The 20,787-nt window shown below is 44.7% G+C and overlaps 1 protein-coding gene across 1 annotated transcript; it reads right to left on the bottom strand.

Moving 5' to 3' along the window:
* Positions 1–7,333: 7,333 nt before the first annotated feature.
* lrrc52 (leucine rich repeat containing 52) lies at positions 7,334–20,410 on the bottom strand. Its single transcript, XM_070909580.1, has 2 exons — positions 19,762–20,410; positions 7,334–7,674 (listed from the first exon to the last, which is right to left on the bottom strand). The coding sequence occupies exons 1-2, from the start codon at positions 20,408–20,410 to the stop codon at positions 7,334–7,336; spliced, it is 990 nt and encodes a 329-aa protein (XP_070765681.1).
* Between the last annotated feature and the right edge of the window lie 377 nt (positions 20,411–20,787).

Genomic DNA, 20,787 nt, shown 5'->3' with positions numbered 1-20,787 from the left:
ATGTCATCTACAGAAAGGCTTTTATGCTAGAAAGTGTGTATGTGTGTGTGTGTTTGTGTGTGTATAAGCTCTCAAAGTGGGGTCACGCTGAAAGTGATGCATACACAGCTGTTGAGTTTTGACTTTTCAACTCTCCTGCTTCTATTTGAATGTTCATGCACACGTGATTTTCACCTCATAAGATAAATGAGACAAGAACGTGATCTCTACTACAACTTTGTTCACTGCAGCTCTTAATGTTAATGGTGAGTACAGAGGACGTAAAGAAGAATCTACGGACATGAACTGGTTCAAAAAGACAGGATCCATAATGAAGAAAATGTTCATCTTTACCCCTGGAAGGCTGCTTTGTGCTGCATGTGTGTTTGTGTGTGCATGTGTGTGTGCAATGATGGGATGTGTTATTGACTTATTGCATTAGATGGTCTCTGTGCTTCATGCTCACGCTCTAACATCGCCCTCAGAGAAATAACGGGATCAGACTGAGCACACAAACTCAAGCACACACCCACACACACTCACTCACAAACACACAGTAATGGTTGTGTGAACACAACATGTTTTGTCTCTAGCATTGCTGTTGTGCTTCTGGGGTTTTGTGTTCTTATAGTATACATTTGCCATTTCTGTCTGTCCGCCTGTGTCCACCTTTCTGTCTGCTATGCTTCCTGTCTCTCTCAAAGGGAAGCTCCAAAAGCTCCAAAGCTGTAAGATCCAGCAAGCAGAGTTTCGAGGGCCATGTGAGGGATTAGAGCCTGCTCTTTGCCAGTGGAGTGGCTGAGCAGTTGGCAGCAGTGAAACGAGGGGATGGGGGGAGTGGAAAGAAAAGAGAAAGTGGAAGGGTGGAGAGCTGTGAGCCAAGCAGGTGGAGTGGGGTGTGAGGACAGATAAAGAGGGGAAAGAAAAGTTGTCAGGCGAGAGAAGGGAGTGAATCACTCATGTGGCGGCTGGCCACAGCCAAATTTGTCCCACCACAGTTTCATAATGAACTGAAAATGTTTTTACACTTCAAGATGTGCTGCTTCTGAGACACCAAGGCATTTTGAGGACATGTAAGTAACGTTAACTAACGTTACAGTATCCACTGCAGTTATCCACTGGTCCAAATAATTTTATCATCAATGTAAGACAGCAAAGAGATAACGTTACTACAGTAGTGATCATTGACAATAAACACTAATTTAACATTAGCTAAGATAGGTAACGTTAACGTTAGTAGCAGTAGGCTTTATTTTGTTCCCAGCCTACATTCCCTCACGGAGAACGTCAGGTATTCTACTGTGCTGTGCCACTGTGGCGCATGTGGAGTTTTATGTGCTATTACACATGGCGTAGTGGCTGCGCATGAAACTCTTATTGTTTCATCTCGTGAAGTGGGTGTGTGTTCGTGCTTGAGGTACCGGACGGACCCAGTGAGGCATAGACTATATCCTGCTTGCCCTTATCCCACTAGCAATAGACTTTAGCCTTTACTAGAGTATTAGTTACTATGGACCTCACTGGTTCCTTAAACAGCTGGGGATAGACTGAGTATCATTATCAACGGACACCACATAAAGTTGTAATCCTTAAAGTCCAACTGAAATTAAATTGCATTTTTACCATTCTACAGCACACATATCTGCTGTGCACATCACTTGTCCTGTGTTCTCCTTTGACAAAAAAACAGAAGCCAAAAGAGAAATTAATTTTTTATATTTTTTAATTTCATGATGGAGCCCCCCTAGTTTTGCCTCAATTTGAAATCCCTATCCATGTACGTAGATGGAGACTTATTTCGATACAGCCAATCAAATTATGGATTGGGCAGTAACTTCTTTGCCTGGCATCATGCGATTTCTCATTTGAAAAACGGTTGATCCAATGAGTACCGTAGGGGGAACATGTGGATTCAGGCGGATACGTTGGTCTCTAGTGATTGGTTAGAGAAAATCGAATCCCCCTCCCCCATGGAAATCGGTTAGAGTGTATCCACTGAAGATGGAAATGGAGTGAAACAAGTTGACAATTCTATCTGATATCAGGCTAGTAACATCAGTTCAGAGCAGACGGTCACACTGAGCAAGACAGCAGCCTGCTACACAACTCAAGAGCCACAGACTCAACAGCAACCCGCATTAGCTTTCGTGCTGACTTGCTGTACTTATCTAACCTACAAAAATGAACGCACGTCTCGTCCTGCACCATAGCTAGTTGAAAGAGCAACCAAACAAACGTTCACTGGAGAAAAGTGCACTGCTAACGTCAGTTTGCAGGCTAGATAGCTAATTAGCTGCTCAGCTGCAGTACATTAAACAGCCTGTAATCATACCTGCCAGTGTCACTTTGGTCTGGTTAGATGCTGGTGTGGTTCTAACACTTCAATACACACGTTTTCTGCCCATGACATGTGGGCTACAGCACAAGTTTGCATGTTTACTGTGTCTCTCATTCCCCTGCAGGAGCTCAGCCTGCCAGCTGCTGTCAATCAAACACAGACACTGACACGCCCCTCCAGCCAGCTGAGACTAAAAGGAGCATTTCTGATATTTCCCCAAAGACCTTTGTCTTTGGGGAAATACAATGACATTACTTCTGACTACAAAAGGGAATGACTAAATGTGATTTCAGTTAGCCTTTAAGATTTTTGTCTTAGTAAATTTATCGTGGTATCATCAATACAACAGGAAAACACTCCATGAATAGCTTACAGAAGAGCAACTGCTGTGTCTGTTTATGGTACAGCCAAACAAACTCATGTTTTAATAAAGAAGTCGGTCAATAATAATTGCAACCTTCACAATAAAAGCCACCCTGTGTTTCACCAGTTGAATGCTTTTAATGTGAACTAGCAGCAGTAGGAAATATTCAGTTAGCATCAGCAGTAACTTAAATACAGCTCTGATATGGCGTGAAGAGGGTGAACAGTAAACGATGAGGCTGTTTAAGAGATAAAATTGCACTGGATTACATGCGTGCATCATTTTCCTGTGAATTTCCTGTGCTTACGTAGGCAGTCTGAATGGCGGACTCCGCCACCAACAGTGACCAGTACCGTGAGGAGAGATAATTGCAGAATATGAATATATTGAATAGCTATTACTGAAACAAAATGCAGACCATAAATGGTTTCAATTTCATGAATTTAATTTCATGAAAATCTTAGCAATTATAACTTTAATGTGATGAACTGATCTGAACTGACCTACAGATGCTGGAAACACCCTGAATGAATGCATTCCCAGACTCATTATTAGCACTTATGTATGTGTAGAGGAAGAAGAAGTGTTTTGCGACAATTCAAAGGTTTCTAGTAGTTGTGGTATAAAAATGCTTACAATATTTAACCGAGTAGTTTTTATTCATGTAAGAATTCCTGTTCTATAGCAACACAAGAATTCAAATCACTTTCTCAGTACTAACAAGTAAAGTCTTAGAAAACTACTTTTCATCCACTCTTCATCCTTATGTTCTTTATTGCTTATGATCCATGATGTACAAAACTAAAGAAAACTCTAAAAGAAACCACAAAGAAAAGACATAATATACTGTACACCAGCGGGTATATCAGAAATCCCATATTGGACAAACTCACACACATTCACTCACACATACACACAAACACATACAGCGAGGACCGTTCGGTCTCTGCAGGTCTGTCGCCTTTGAGGACATCTGCAATCTGCAGCTCTAACAGCGAGCCAACACAGCACCTCTGATCTCTCTAATCAGCAGGCTAATAATGTTCCCTCCTCTGCGTAATAATGTATGAATGTACCAGACACACATACGCACTCACACATAACCACAAACACACATACACACATGTGTCAAGAGATAATGAGAGGAGGGGAGAAGTTACAAAGCAGCCCCTCCCTCTTTATCATCACTTGCTTACGGCAGCCGCATCCAGAACATAGCCCTCGGCAATCATTTTCTGAGCAACAGCACGTCGATTTCTTTGAACTCCTCAGCCTTTACACTTTTCTCCAGCGGTCACGAATAATAGCTGCAGTGACTCCTCCAAACAAAAATCCACATAAATTCACACCCCATCTTACGCACACACACTGTATGTATCTAATGTATACTCTCTTGAGTCCAGGCACTATAAATATCTCTCCATACAACTTTTAGCCCATTCACAGATGATCACACCCTTGGACACCTCTTACATGTGTGCGCACAAACACACACACACAAAACACAAGCCCTCCTCTTCTTAGATCAGTGGTATTTTTACTCTGTCCTGTCTTCTGTCCTGTGACGAGTTAACACCAGGATAGCACTGGCTGACTCCCTTGTCCTCTGACCTGCTGCTGGTAAAGGACTGTCATTTTCTGTCTGCTAAACAGCTCTATATTTGATAGCTGCTCGTTCCAAACAGGAAGCACTGTGTTTAAGGATACGTTCAGGTATGCAGCCGCGAGGTCACGCTCTTGTAGGTCACATGTCTTTTTATGAACGTGATGTAACGTAAGAAGGATTGACACCAGCAATCTGCAGGTCATTTAAAAGCCTGCACACCTCTAAGCTTCCCCTTGAACAAATGATCTGATAATGACAGCCTAAAGATCCAAAGATTTAAAATATAGGTCCAGGTGTGTGTGTGTGTGTGCCTGCGTTGTGTGAAAGCTGATGACAGTGTCAGATTGAGGATGGAGGGGAGGATAAGAGGATGTGGTGATGCATGCTAAGAGAGACCAAAACAGGAGTGTTAATGTTCTCGGGCCCGCAGCTCTGACTTTAGCTGTGCCCTTGAGATTTATTGTGCACGTGGGTAAGTCTGTGTGTGTGTGTGTGTGTGAGAGAGAGAGAGAGTGAGTGAGAGATTCTGTGTTTGAGTGAGTGAGAAAGTGTGTTACCCTCCTATAGTAAAAAAATACTGTTGTCGATCTTCTTCATCCACATAAAGATATAACGTCACCATCATAAACCAAGCTAGAAATAGCCATAAACATGCATGCATGTATGCGCAAACACACTGACACACACTCTGCCAAGCCCTGTGGAGAGTTATCATTTAACCATGCCCATTCATCCGGGGCATTTGGAGCCACTCAGCCCGGAAAATGAATAAAAGCCCGGCTATCAATACAGCTGCTAAGTACATCAATCAGGATGAATTCCTGCTTCTGATGGTGACCTCGCTCTTTCTCCATCCCACCTCTATCCACCCCACCTCCATCAAGAGTTTGTCGTTTATCATCTCTAACCGCCCATCAGTCCCGTGACGGGCAGGGAGGAAGTGGAGCAGGATGGAGGAAGAAGGGTTTGGATCAGTCTGGGCTCATGAATCACACGTCCATGCTGCTCACAGAGATGCTCTGTGATCGCTCTGCCCCACTTAAACACAGTCACGCATACATGAACACACACACACACACACACACGCACACACACTACTACTACTACTCCAGAGGCGCGTTTCCACACTGACAGCTGATCTATAGACAGACCTGTATGTGCACAACTGTAACATGAGATCAACCAAGCGAGTCTTCCAGTCACATAGTGTAGAGTCATCGTTAGCTACACGACTGACTCCACCACCCCGACGCTGTCTTCATGTGCAGCCGCGATGAACCTGCCCCACTTCTACAACTACAGCAGTGTGGCTTGCAGCACAGGAAAGCACATACACACAGAAACATGAAGATAAACACACGTACAGTACACACAAGATATGATACAGTCACATCGTGTCGCTATAGGTAGACTTCTTCTGCCCATCTTTACTGGGGAATTAAAACGTAAGTTAACACCAGACTGAAAAGCTGCCGTACCTGCTAGAACGTGCCAACCACATCTGGCATCAATACGTGTGTTTCCATCCGCCCGTCATCTCATCATCATAATTACGTCATGTGGTTGCGCCCTCTTTTTCTGCAGTGGTTTAATGGCCTCTGACTGGACAATTAGTGCCACCAGCTGTTTACTGTATCTCAATTAATCAACTCTAGTGGATGGAAACGCGCTTTTTGCAGATCTTCTGGATATTTGGTTCAAGTTTGGGCAACATTTGGGTGCTAACACGTCTACTGATGAGTGTGGCCAGAAGTGTGCTCTAGTAACCACACCCAACACTGACACACCCCAGAATACATCGCTGAAGGTAAAAACCACTGGACAGCACAAACCAGATTTTCAGGGGGGTGGTAAGTTGCTCTTTAAAGGTACCCTGTGGAGTTTTCTTGCCAACAAACAATTACATTTACATTCAGAATTTATTGCATAAATGCATTTGTTTGTATTGTATTATGTAATTGCCTACATACACCGACTGCCAATCAGAACAACAGCATGAAACTATCACCAGGAATATGGACCGTGTCACCAGTGTGCTCATGCATATAGCACGAGATACAAACAAAACAGGGATCCTCATGTCAAAACATTGCTCCATAGTGCCTCTAGTGGTTAAAAACTCCACAAGGTACCTTTAAACTTCACGCGTTAATCCCGCCAGCAGCTCAGCAGCAGCAGGAGAACCAAGCCTCCACTCTGTCAAAGTTATCTATCTTTGTTCTGTTACAGTGAATTGTAGACGTAGTTCATTCTTAGTTTTTACATTCAAATTATTTCATCATATCCCAAACTGTTTCTGGACAGATTCTGTCTATAGGAGACAGCAGTGACTGTTCACTATTTCAAGTGAGTTGCCTTAAGGCATTCAGGAAAATCCCACCTTCGTACTGAAATATACTAGTTTTCCCTTTTTATTTTAGCAGAGATAAGGCATCACTCTCTTTGTGACCCCCAATGCCTTCTTATGTGTATTAATGTGCTGTGTGTGTGTGTGTGTGTGTGTGTGTTTGAATGTGTCGCTCACATAACATATCTTGTTATAATCATCATTTACAGAATATTACTCAAGAGCACTTCACATAGTATGCAGGTACATCCGCCCACTCAGAGAAACCAGCAGCTCCGTAGAGTATCTGTGCTGAGATGAGTGTGTGTGTGTGTGTGTGTGCGTGCGCGCGCGCGCGTGTGTGTGTGTGTGTAGTTGTGTGTGTGTGTGTGTATGGGGGTTATTGCTCTCAATAATCTCAGAGGTCATTCTGTACTCCTGAAGTGAAGGCATAGTCATCCTTATTGCTGTCTCTGTCTGTCTCTCTTCCTCTCTCACAGACACACTCACACTCACACACACACACACACTTTCTGTCCATTATGGTGAAGAGCATATTGCGATATCTAAATCTGTAACAAAGAGAGACAGTCAGATCTTGGTTCATCGCAGAGCCTTTGGTCTCAGAGTCCTCTCATCACTTCTGGTTCTTCCTCTCTGTCTTTTTTCTCTCCTCCTGTTCTCGTGTCATCCCTCCTCACATTGTTCCACATCAGTCTATCACACCTGCATGCCGGGCTTGCTCAGATCCCCGTTCCCCTGGTTCCCTCCTCCTCCACCTCCTCCTCCACCTCCGCCCATCCCTCCCCTATCGTCCTCGTCGTCGCTGTCCAGCTCCTCGCTCTTCCTTTTGCTGTAGCGCTCGTACAGCACCATGAGCACGCCCATCACCCAGGCCGACACCGTGCCGGCCGAGAAGATGACGAAGCCGATGGCGATGAAGAAGAGGTAGTCCCAGTAGCCCAGGCCTTGGTGGCAGTCTGCCCGCAGCTGCATGCCGACCTCCGCCAACCGCTGGCCTGCCAGCTCTGGGGGACTGTGGCAAACCGTCTGGCCCTCGTCTGGAGGAGAAAGAGAGGGTGGAGAGGCAAGGAGAGAGGAGATTAATGAAGAAAGATGTAGCATAAAAGAGAATAATCAGTACATATGGTTAAAGATGAAGGGCAGAGTGTCAGGAGAGAGAAGGGGGAGAAAAACGTAATTACTCTTGAGAAAAAGGTGTACAAAGACCAGGACGCACACACACAAACAGCCCTTAATAATGCAGTGATAACCTTTGTGATAAATGATCCCCAGAGAGGTTCTAGTACTAGACACTACTCCTCTGAGTAATGTAGGTCTTTGGTGTCTAGGACATGGCAACATTATTATGCTGCACACACACACAAGCACAGAAAGGTGACTAGACTTGACTGCAAGCCTCTGACACATGCACCCTCCCACCCCCTCACGCACATCATTATACACTGACAAATCACTCTGCAGCGGCAGAGAGATAAGGAGATGAGTGTTTTCCCTGACAAAACATCTGCCGTTCATAATGAGGAATATGATTATCAGCTGGGGTGACTTTGGAACACACAGGGCGGCAGAAATAATAGAAATAAGCCTTTCCTGTGAAGTGTTTATTTGATGCTTGGCCACAGAGAGGTCAAAGGTCAGAAGGAGAAGTCGGTCTGGATTCAGCGTCTTCATCAGGAACGCTTCAGCAGTGCTTTTCATGCTCCTGCTGCATGTTTTCATTCTGCTACAGTGACTTTGCAGCATTAGCATATACAGCACCCTCACGTATTTTAATTAGTACGAATGCGGAGTGTTAAAAAGGGAAGAGAGGCCTGCTCTGTGTGTGTATCATCAGAGATAAGAACAGAGCAGGATACAGTGCGTGCTGCTTTCTGTCAGTTACGAGCGCCGCTAACTCCCATGCTCCTTCGCTCCCACCCTCCACGCATGCTTAATTGCAAGAAGAAAATATTTAAGATGGGAAAAAGCTGAAAGAGAGATAGGCAGGGAACAAGTCGGGGATAAAAGAGACTGAGACGACAGCACAAACGGGAAGAAAGGCAAACAAATGCAGACAATTTGGACACCTGCATCCACATGCACTCAAAGGAAAGGATGGATGCAGTGAGTCTGACCTCAGAAGATGAGAGAGGAGAGAGCTGCATGTATCTGGCTGCAGTCCTGCCCGCTGATGGATTATTGCTGTTAACAATGTTAATTAAACTGCACTCATCTACCAATAAAGCCAAAGGTCTGAACGTGGAGATGAGCGATGGGGGAAGGATGGCGAGAATAGTTGGATTTGATCTATACTTCGACTACTTGCCAGGGCTTCCTGAGAGCAGAGGCAGTTTGAGAGGAGAGCCGGGGCTAGAAGTCGTGAAATGATGTCTTATGAAAGTAAAGACTCAGAGCCCAGTTTGGTATCTGTACATACACTACCAAACTGACTTAAATCCTTCCTGGCAGTGTCATTCTCCTTATAGCCAATGTAATCCTGAGCTAGCCCCACCCCCCCACCCAAGATCAGATTACTTCTACTGTACTGTCTGAAAGGGTTAAAAAAAAAATGCAACCAACCGGGTGTTGTTGTTTTTTTTGACAAGCCTGCTGAGGAAAACAACATATCTGCAGGTGTGTGATAAGATCCGCGATCAATACTTAACGATCGCCTCAACAGGGGGCTTTGTCTCAGCCTTGAGGAGACACGTCGTGCTGATGCCGCTGTCCTGTCTGATGATGGGTTGAGACTGAGGAGTTATAACGGGTCAGGATCGTGCAGAATTACAGCGAGTGCATCGGGTAGCTGTCTTAGTGTGCGTCTGTGTTTATTTGACGGCTTCCCCTGTTATTGAGTTAGCAGGGAACATTATGCAAGTCATTATGGTGATTAGTGATGTACTAAGATTACACAGTTACTCGGTAGCAACAGATAAACCGAGGACAAACCAGGAGACGCCTGTAACACACTGAGCAGACACACTATCTGTCTTACCCCAGTTCTGACTGTCCCTCAGTGGGAGGAAGGACACGCAGAGGCTTCCCCAAACTGTCATTTCATATTCTCCCTCTCCTCGTCTCCACTCACTTTCTCTTTCTGTCTTTCAGCACACTTCCTCCAGTGAAAAGAGGAACAAAAAATATTATTCCATCTAAGGCTGACTACATTACTATATGACGCACAGGTATTATACAGTAGTTAAGCTTCAGAAATGGGACTCGTGGATGATAATAACTGTTGGAAGTGTAAAACTGAAGCAGGTGCTTTCCTCCATTTAATGTGCTCTTTTGTTTCTCCTTTTTTTTTGGAAATGAGTAATAAGAAGTATTGGATGAATCACTTCCCAGCTGTGTTTGTTAGGAGACAGGTCTCTCCTGTCATTGGGTATATCCAAATAAGAGTTTGGACTTGCATTAGCAGGTTTGATTTGGCGCTTCAAGGATTGTTGTGCACCACTGGAAGAGACAGACAAAGCTCTGATCGCGAGAGGATTTAGTCTGATTTTTTTTAACCTATTTAAAGAAGGAAATGCAGGAGGAAGTACATATGAGTACTATTATTATTGTGAAAATGTGCTGCCCCAATTTTGTTCTATTTACGTTGTTTCTTAATTGCACTTTCTGTTTTTTTGGTTTGTCTTTTTTTATTTGTATCAGCTACTTTTCTGTGCTCAGATTTGTTCTAATTGTTCCATTATCTGTTGATTTACTGTACGGTGCAGTCATGTGTTACTTTTCTTTGTATGCTGGAAAAAACAAATTTGAATTACAATGAACTTCCTTATGCCTCTCTCTGTTTTGTATTTCTCTCTATTTATTTTCCTCTTTTTATTTCCCTCTCAGTTCACATGGCCGTCCCTCCGTCGCTCTCTGTCACCATCTGTGGCGGTCGTGGCTGGCTAGCTGATCTGCTCAGTCTCATTACCCTGCCAAGCTTGCCTCGAGCCAGGTGTGAGGAGTTTTTTTTTTCTTGTGTATGTGTACAGCGAGGTTGCTGTCTATTACCTCTTACAATATAACGTTCATAGCTGGATGCTGGAAGAGTGAGGTACGGTCAGTGACTGTACAAACACACACAACAGCGAAACAGGTCCCTCGGGGTGCTTGGGTCTCATCTGTCCTTCCTCTGTCTCTGTGTCCTGCACCTTGCAACGGTTCAGACTTTGTGCACAGTTCTTGGCTGCATGTTACTGCTGCCTGGTCTCCTCTCAAAGAAAAGTGTGATGAAAGCCAAGACAAATCTCTAAAACAACATTTTACTACTCTTCTCGTCATTGTTGTCCCGGAGACTATTTCTCTAAAAGAAGAACCATTTAGGGCCTTCATCCACAGCTTGGGATGTCCCAAACTGATCTTCTGGATTAGTATTAAGGCCAATTAAACCATATTTTAGTGTTCAGTATCACCTATATCAAGCTCGATCCCTTTGTCAATCCTCAGCTCTCACTTTGCCTTTATCTTAGTGACATTTTGCAGCACTTTATCTGAGTGTCCAATGTTGATAAAGTGCTGCTGTTGGTTAAAAACTGCATTTCAAAGTGCGCTTTGAGCTTTTACACGACAATATAGGCTATTACTGTAAAGATAATCTGTGATGCGGACTATAATATCTTAAAGCGAGACTATTTAACTTAGCTAACTGCGGCTACAAGTGACCATAATGAGATAATAAGCTAATAATAAGCTAAAATGCTAAGCTATTGTAACAGTAGTGAACTGACTTTATATTTACGTAACATTTACCTTAAGTTTACTAACATTAGCTACCATAAGCTACTGGTCATACCAGACCAGGTAGGGCAGTAGCAGTTGAACCACTGAGTGTTTTAGACCAAGCAAACAGGTGTTTTACTGTTTATGACTTCAACTTTGTACGAGGAAGATTGTGTTATCTCTTCTGTCGAAAGTTACCTGGTGTCTCTTTAATGCAGAGCTGTTCAGCTGTCAAACATAATGCATAATAATTTGACTGATTTAGACTTTCGGCTGTACCAAGTTCAGGTCAAGTTTAGGGTGTGAACTGTGCAGCTGTATCATGTGTGCAAACATAAATGTCAGAAGTAAGCACTGGCAGATAATATATGGGGAATATATATCAGGTATAAGATTTCTTTGTCTACCAAACCCAAGGGAGAAAAAAGGCCTCTGAATTTCACACGACAAATATATTTTTTCCTTCGCCAACAAACATTTGTGGCTGCATTTTAGAGAGAAGTCACGACTGCCTCCTATAATAAGAGATAAGAGAAAATAATTTGAGTATCACTGGAGAACACAGGAAAAAGTGGCAGCCGGGATGATTCACTCTCCGTTCAGTCTCACTTCACCGTCTGTTTCTTTGTCACTCAGTGTTTTCTCACTCATCCCATCACTTAGGCGGGGAAACCACTCAGACATCATTCTGGCAGGATGCCCTTGACATTTTCAGTGTTTGTCCCTGTTTTTCACCGGCATCGATTTCTTCCACCGAATCTTGTCTTCAATAAAGTATGCCTTTGCACTTTTATTGAAGGACGATAACACTCCTGTATCATAATATGTTAATAACCTTTTATAAATTAAAGGCGCTGCTCTAATTGTCTAATTTAATGACTGTTTGAGCTGAAAGGGCAGGAAAAAACTTCGTCAGTAAGGTGTGTTTCTGTGTGGCTGCTTATGAGGCACTTATTCAAAGATGCTATTTGATTTAAAAGCATGCAGTTTTGAAAACCTATCTTTAATCTGTTATCATAAACTTCCTTTAAGTCCCTGCACATGCAGCCCTCATAATATCATTCTGCACATGCCAATTTAGAAGTACCGCGGGAACTAGACCACAGGACATTGTCAGGTAGGAGAGTGTGTGTATGCATGTATTTGAGTAAGAAACTCAGAGAGAGGGTGGAAGAGAGAGACAGAGATGTATGCGTCCTCTTTGCTTCCGCAGCATAGCTTGAATGTGCAGTCTGATTCCAGCAGTTTCAGTACAGTGGCTGCAGCCTTGAAGAATTCACACTTTGTTGCATGCATGCTGCACTGCAGTTTCCATATTTCTCCACCTTAAACAAGCACTGGCTGGAAAATCCTGCAGCACAGCATGGATACAGGAGTGTCCCCTTGTCTGCCCCCTTATGATGAGGTAGTCTGCTCTGAACATTAATCTTTGGCAATAAATTTCTTCTCTTGGCCTGCGCTTACATACTGTCACGCTGTCGCTGACAAGATGTCGCTGTCGTCTGGTCCCTGCGTTCTCCTCCAGCAACAGGGCAGGAAGCAGAGCATGGTGGTCACATATCTGCCCTCGCTGTGCTAAGAACCATCTTGTTCCTGCTGTGCATGGCATGATGTCACTGTGTTATGGTAATATTACCAGGGTTGTGGTCAGTGGTGTCGTGAAGTATGCGACCGACCAGACACAAAGCCCTGCGGCTCTGTGACACACCACAGACCAGGGGCTATAAGGACAGAAATAGTACTGAAGGAAAGGAACTACCCTCTTCCAGATACAGGGGGATACACAGGCACACATACTGAAGATACACATATGCATACACACTCACATTTTACACACAAGACGAGATTTCCAGGAAATGTGAATGGGGACGTTAATTTCTTTCTATTTTATTTAAAAGACAATCTAGAAGTAAGCAATCCAGTGGGCACAGTGTTTATGTGTGTGCATACATTTGTAAGATGTGTGTGAGTCTGTGTGTGTGTGTGTGTGTGTGTGTGTGTGTGTGTGTGTGTGTGTGAGTTGCTGTATGGGTGGCAGCCCTCCACTGCAGCGGTGCGATACAGTCTCCGTGTCAAATCATCAGCTGGACGGTTTCCAGGCTCAGCACTGACACACTGACAGAGAGCAGGGCTCATCACCTCCCTGGAGGAGGGGCCGGTGTAGGGGCGAGATGCTGCTGAACAACACCGCTGACTCTTTCATGAACTTCACTCTGTTTTCCTCTGACTCCTTCCCTCCTCTCCCCTGGCCCTCGACGCATAAAAGAGCAACGAGCAGCGGCTTTTCAGACCACACTCTGAATGCAAACACATCCACAGACGCCTGCAGTCTACTCACATGCATGTATACAGTATGCTCACATGACACGCGTACTGATGATCAGAGCCGTGAGGTATTAACCTGCGAGGCAGAAAGCCTGTCCTCTGACCTGGGAACAGAGCTATTTATAAGCAGATTAATTATGCCAATGCATATGGTAATCAGTACGTGGTCTCATATAGAGGGGGAGGTGGAAGCTGTAGACACAAGCATCCCCTCAATCACAGAGATTTAACCAAAGCCTATTGTTAAATTCACAACTTGTTTTACATACATAATACAAGGAGATCACCATTCAACCAGACACTCTCCTCTGTCCCTACAGCTCCTGTCCAGGTAGCTGACCTCGACCTCTGACCTCCCTGTGGAGGTTGGCTACTCAAAATATAAGGTATTATTGCTGAATAAATATGACCCTAATGGGCATTGATGTCATCACACTCGCTGTCAAGAGAGCCCAGGAAGCCCTGATTTGTTTGCAGGTCAGCAGACCGGTGGAAGTCGAGGTGATGGAGCTCCGGTAAAACTACACATCTACCACAACGTCATCTGACAAGGTACCGCGTTGGCTGATCAAATACATCCAAGTGCACATTCTTGGTAGATTATTCTGCAACAGGAATACCAAATTAATACTGTTTAAATAAAATCCTGTCTCTCAGTATTATAAATACTCCCACCAACGCAGCTCCTTGTGTTGTTATTGGTCTGAACGTCCGCTTAAAAGTTTGGTTGAAAAGTTTTTTTTAGGTGCCTAGATAATGCCCTATATTTCAAGTACTAACATGTGGAAATAGGATTTGTTTTTCTTCAGGGTTATGAATATATGATTCCCCTATTTGAGCTTCTCTTGTTCTTGCTTTGTGCATCTAATCTTTTCTGTTTCTATTTTCATTTGTATTCTATGGATTTTGACACATTGTTTGTCTCATTTTATTATTGATGCGATTATTGTCTCATGTGTTTGAGGTTTGGCTCCCCTTTTGATTAGTTGTTACAGCCTGTGCTTTTAGTATAAAGATGTTGTTGTTTCATTTCATTGTTGTGAATTTGATACCTGACCATGGCACCATGACCGAAACGTGATAAACTCAGTGCTGACACTGTCCGGGAATTCAACCTTCTCCATCGCACGATTCATTTCTCTACACTCCGGTCTACCAGGTGCATTAGACCACCTTTAGTTTGAAATGTTGAAACCATGGTTGCACAGTGTAAGGTGGACGTATTAAAAACGTTTCAAACTAACTTGAAAGGCGACTGGAAGCCTGTGATATAAGATGAAAGAGTTTTTGGGCCCCTGCTCTCGCAGCAAAGCTCAAGTATCTCGCCGTTTAGCCAGCTAAACGCATCATACCGGGGTTGGCTAAGACTAAGAATAGCTGACCTTTTCTCCATCACATCCACTAGGGCTGAATAACACACGCCTTCTCACTCCTCTCCTCTCAAATACGGCATTAGTCAGATTACCACCGTCCTCCTTTCCATCATTTCTCCATATGATCCCTTCTTCCTCTGGCGGAGAGAGTGAAGGTCAGATAGCAACAGCTCTCTCTCCTCTTCCCTCTATCGCTCCTCTTATCAGTCTTTATCACCTCCCACTTTTCATTCCCACTCTGGCACGTTTAATTCTCCCTACGTGTCTCCCCTTCAGCGTTTATCACTCCCATTTCCCTCTTCTTCTTCTCCTTCTTTAACTTCCTTCCATTTCTCTCAGTTTTGCTCTATCATCTCCGCACTCTCCCCTCTCTTTTCCAATTTTTATTCTCTCGGCTCAAATATTGGTTTTGGACACAAACACACACACACACACACACACACACACACACACCTGAGCTACCTCCCCTCCGTGCCTCAGGTGATCACATAACAAACACACCCACACAAGCATCACATCAGTCTTGGTTTCAAGCTCACACCGCGAAATGCACAGAGACATAAAAATATATACAGGCTACGCTACACAAGTAGGCCAGATGAATTCGATATGCTTCCCCGCACCAGATGGGTCTGAGGAATCGTTCCAGTTGATAAATAATGTATCGTGTACCTGCATTAAATTGAATCGATGCCTCCTTGTCATAATGAATGTTTTAATGGATTTGAGTGACAGATCTGGGGCACAGACGATTGGTAACTCCTTAATAGTCTGCCTGTTTTTTTCTTCTTTTCCTTCTCTGTAGCTCTCTGTTGCAAAGTCCGTCTTAATCTGTTTGCCCAATTTTTCAGCCCTTTCTGTCTTATCTAATCTTCTTGTCCTCTATTCTTTTGTCACGCTATTTCCGGCGGTCTCCCCTCTCATGTCATTTCTCAAGTAATCTAAGATTCACGTTCATTAAAGATAAATCAAATTCAATTGGTGCAAAAACCTGACATCCCTCTCTTATTCTTCCCCTCTCTGAACCCGCGGACCTCTGTTTCTCTTTTGTCTTTTTATGAATATTTAACTGTTGCCCCATGCGTGGCCCTCTGCCTTGGCTCTTTGCCTCGGGTCAGTGAGCTGTCCAGGGCACCGACGAGCAGCCAGAAATACTTTCCCAAACGCTGGAGCCATAACACCACCAACTCTGCCAGCCCAGGACGAGCCACTTACATTCTGTGTATTTAGCCGAGGCCCTTGTCAAAATCGACCTACGATGAGTACAGCAGGTCGTTCAGCAAGCTGAAATTCCATTACGACAAGAGAGGAAATACAGGTATATTCTCCGAACACGGAGAATTGATGATAGGGAATATTTAGGTGTGCGAGATAGGAAAGTCAAGAGCGTTTGGAGCACATGGGGTTGAAAAAAAAATGTAAAAACCTTACGGAAAATAGCTTTAACTCTAAAATAACATCACCACAATAAACAAGGCAGGGTCATATAAGGCTGAATACCAACCAGAAGCATTCATGTACATGGAGTTCTGACATATAGCTTCTTTGACCATGTGAGTATTCAAAGCCTCAAAAGATCATTAACAGAACCAAAGAAGAACTCCAAAGAAGCCAAATCATCTATATCCATATAAATAAAGAGTAAAAGTGCAAAGTGCTAAAAAGCTAAATTATGTACTATGTTAAGGGGATTTGGTCATGGAAATCCTCATGTGCCAAACACAGTCAAACAAAAAAGTTAATTATTTTGGCTGTCTGAGTGCAGAACTGTCCAGCAGACACAAAGCACCAATAGCATTAATTTGGAGTCGTGTTTCTGGCCACCTGAACGTATTCTCTCTCTGTCTCTTTAGCTGCTGCACGCTCCGCTGTGTTCACCAGCTAGTTGCTAACTGTGTCCGTCGGCTGTTTGGTGCTCGGCAGATGGCAGGTAACGTAAAATGGGTTTGTTTTTGCTGAAAACGAGGTTGATTAGAGCAGCGAGAACAAAAAGAGAAAGTTTCAGGCAATAAAACTGAACAATGAGCTGAAAGATGCTAAAGTGCTCTGTAGTCATTGGATGCATTATTAATATATTTAATTTTCACCGCTTGAATGTCTTTTTTCTCTTTCCTTTAATTTCCTGTGTGTTTATTGCTAAACAGCTGTTTCACAATGATATTCATGACTGTAATACCATTTTTCTCACTAAAACTCGCATTATTTTGTTATTCACCTGTAGGTCAGGGGTCTGTCACACATAGGAGGGTCAGTCCAGGAAGCAACCAAGAGGCAGTGACCTCCATCAGCTCAGACACAACGTACTGAATGTAACACAGAATATTTTGTCTTTGACTTTCTTCTCGCTGTTTTCTTTCCTTTTCTTGCATTTGATAAAGAAACATGTCCGCTCCGTCTTTCTATCACTTTCCTTTCTCACTTTCTCCCTCTTGCACTCAAATGCACCTGCCAACCTTGCTGCTTTCCCGAAGCTACGCTTTGACTTTGGTGGCTGCCAGAGTCAAGTCATGTCAACCTTTCTCAGCGACACATGACTGACAAAAACACAAAGACAAAGTCAAACTGAGCGACTCACTTAAATGCAGGAAAACACAAGAAAATGCTATGATGAGACATAAAAACAGAAACAGCCGATAGAAACTAACAATCAGGCATGAACACAAGATTTTTCTACCAGTAATCGACACAATCAGCAGCACTATCAGAGGGTCTTGAATGAGTTACTGTGTGGAGACGTTGCACGCACACACACACACACACACACACACACACACAAACATACACACACTTGCATGCGCCTGATTCATATTCACACTAAGGGGTAGCGACAGCTGGAATCTCTGTACATTAGACTCACAGCCCTGCAGTCAGATTGGAGGGCATTCATAACCACAGAAACACACTACATGCTCACACATACACGTGCTCACTTGACCCCATTCACTCTGTTAAAGTGGTCACTGCGGGTGTTTACGAGTGCCATATCAATACACGATTTGTCAGTCTGAGAGACAGAGTGTGTGTTCTTGAGGGTGTATAGTAGTTTGCTCACATTTATAACATTTTAGGCATATTGTGATGTGATACAGCTGCAATTTCATGGTTATTAGTTGGGATTTTTACCTTTACATGTGTGTGTGTGTGTGTATGTGTGTTGAAAACAATAGGCCGGCTGTGGGAGTGTTGTGTTGTGTCACTTACGACTCGAAAGCCCTTCTCTCAGAATGTTAGCTCTGATTTTTTGGCAGGAGTGTGTTTGTGTGAGGCTTTTTGGTGGGAGAAATAGCAGAGCAGAGTGCGTACAGTAAGCATGTGTGAGTGTGTGTGTGTGTGTGTGTGTGCCAGATTGTGAGTGCACTTCAGCGCGGTGTGGAAGTGAAGGTGGATAACAACTTTGGGGAGCTGCTGTCTTCAAGTGGCCTTCCTCTCAAGCTCCTTGTCCCTTAATCTTCTTCCCATTTCCCACAGGTGCTGGCCTTAAGTCTCCCCTCACCTCCAAATCACACATTGACTCACACACACTTAGTGGAGTGAGTCACTTGCACACACACACACACACACACACACACATTGTCCTTAATGGGAACATAGGAGTCCAGCTTTTTTGAGCATCATCATTAACCATCCGGACTGAAGGACCAAAGCACACCCTGGTGCACGCTGTGTTTGTAAAAGTGTTTGTGTATGTGTGTGTGTGTGTGTGTGTGTGTGTGTGTGTGTGTGTGCAGATGGGAGGGGCTAACCAGAAAAAAAGGACACACTCATCCCCTCAGCATTATCTCTGCCTTAAGGACCCACAAAGACAACGCAGTAAGATCAATGGGATGTACACTGACAGCTATTATAAGCAAGGCCACATTGTTACAATGCCTAACCTAGTTCACCTGCTTAGAACTAAACCCCATTACCATTTACGAGCAGAGATCACCTGAGCGTGTCTGCGCCGAGAAGGTTGTGAGGCCCATTGTTGGTGATTTCTTGGGTCGCTCTAATTCAATCCCCCGCTACTTAAGGAATGGACGGCTACGGTGGCTGTTGCTCTCCATGTAACTGTACCACAAATGTGCTGATTTGTTGGGGTAAACTTGAGACATTATTGAGACGTGAAGGGCAGTTTGAGGGTATCGTATTGCGGAGAGGAGCAGGGGAACGAAATCTTCAGATTGCTCTGACTCTGAGGTCAAACCATTAGTTCTAGAGAGTGAGAGAGAGAGAGAGAGTGTGTGTGTCTGCATCTGACTCTGCATCTGCGCATATGTGGGAGTGCACATGGAAGTGTGTGTGTGTGTGTGTGTGTGTGTGCATACAAATCTACAAAATAAGGGGAGAGCAATAGTCCATCAGGGACTCATTTGACCAAGCGCCCAGAATCAAATTATCTAAATGAGCTGATGTGACAATAACAAATGATAAGACCTTGGAGCGTCTTTGGTTCTTTATAGTTTTAACAGAGGAACTGTTTGTTTGCTTGTCAGGAAACTGGCCAGCAAGAGGATCCAGCTTCCAGAACCAAACAAACAGGAGAGCAGCACCTGAACAGGATCATGGCACAGGCTTATAGACTTCATTTTGGATCTGTTTTTTTTCTTCATTATTCTGGGCTGCCACTGCCAGAACAAGTCTTTAAGAAGTAAATTATACTTTTTTGACAGTTTGGATCACCCTAAATGTTCCTATGTGTGTGTTGGGAATGAAAACTGTGTTGAACATCTTTCAGACTCCATCCATCCTCACCTTGGAACTTGAAGCCCTCTATCTGCACCCAGAGGCAGAGGTCCTCCGTGTCACAGTCGCAGCTCCAGGGGTTACCGCTGAGCCCCAGAGACCGCAGAGCAGGCAGGGCGATCAGGCTGCTGATGTTGAGGGCCGTGAGGTTGTTCCGGCTCACATCCAGCACCTGCAGAGCCATGTTCTCCGAGAAGGCGTCCGGGTGGATCTCCCCCAGACTCGGGTTATCCGTCAGCCGGAGCATCACCAGAGACGCCAGGGGTCCGAAAGTCCGGTCCTCGATCTGCAGCAGGGTGTTGAACGACAAGTCCAAGTAGGCGAGTTTTCGCAAATTCCCGAAGGTGGACTCGGAGATCTCGGTCAGAGAGTTGTTGCTGCAGTCCAGATAGACCAGATCGGACAGGTAGTTGAGCTGAAGCGCCGGTAGGTCCCCGATGCGGTTGTTGGAGATGATGAGCTGCCGGGTTGCCAGGGGCAGGTCATTGGGGAACAGGGTGAGCTCCTGACCGGCGCACTGGACCACGAGCTGGTCGTCGCACACGCATCTGTCTGGGCAGCCGGCTGTGAGAGCCGGGGAAGGGGTCACCCCCATCACGAAGATAAAGAGGAAGAGGAGCCGGAGGGACTGGGCGCTGGGCTCGGGCAACAGACGCATGACGAGGCCGCCCAGAGCGTCATGAACTCGGGCTGAGCTGGACCAGGACTCCCCGGCGCTCTCCGGGCATCCTGCATGGGTCTGAGGAGCTGTGCGGGAGGCGAGATGGCTGGTCTGAGTGTCTGGCTGTCGCTGCCTGGAAGCCTGGCTGCTGTTTATATCCAGCCTCTCTTTCTCTCTCAGAAAGACTACCGGTCACTCACTCACACGCACTCTGGCGCGCCGCGCACGTCGCCACAAGACATCATTTCAGAAGGTGACCGAGAGACGCTTATCGCTCCGTGGGTGAGAATCGCGCAGTTTACCGGACTTTGTCCCGCCCGAGAAGACCAGAGAGCCACTGAATGCTGTCGATCACCCGCTCGGTGACTCATCTT

The sequence above is a fragment of the Enoplosus armatus genome, chromosome 7 (assembly GCF_043641665.1).
Source record: "Enoplosus armatus isolate fEnoArm2 chromosome 7, fEnoArm2.hap1, whole genome shotgun sequence".
NCBI lineage: Eukaryota > Metazoa > Chordata > Actinopteri > Centrarchiformes > Enoplosidae > Enoplosus > Enoplosus armatus.
Note: the sequence above shows the minus strand (reverse complement) of the source record. Positions and strands in the feature narration are given on the sequence as shown.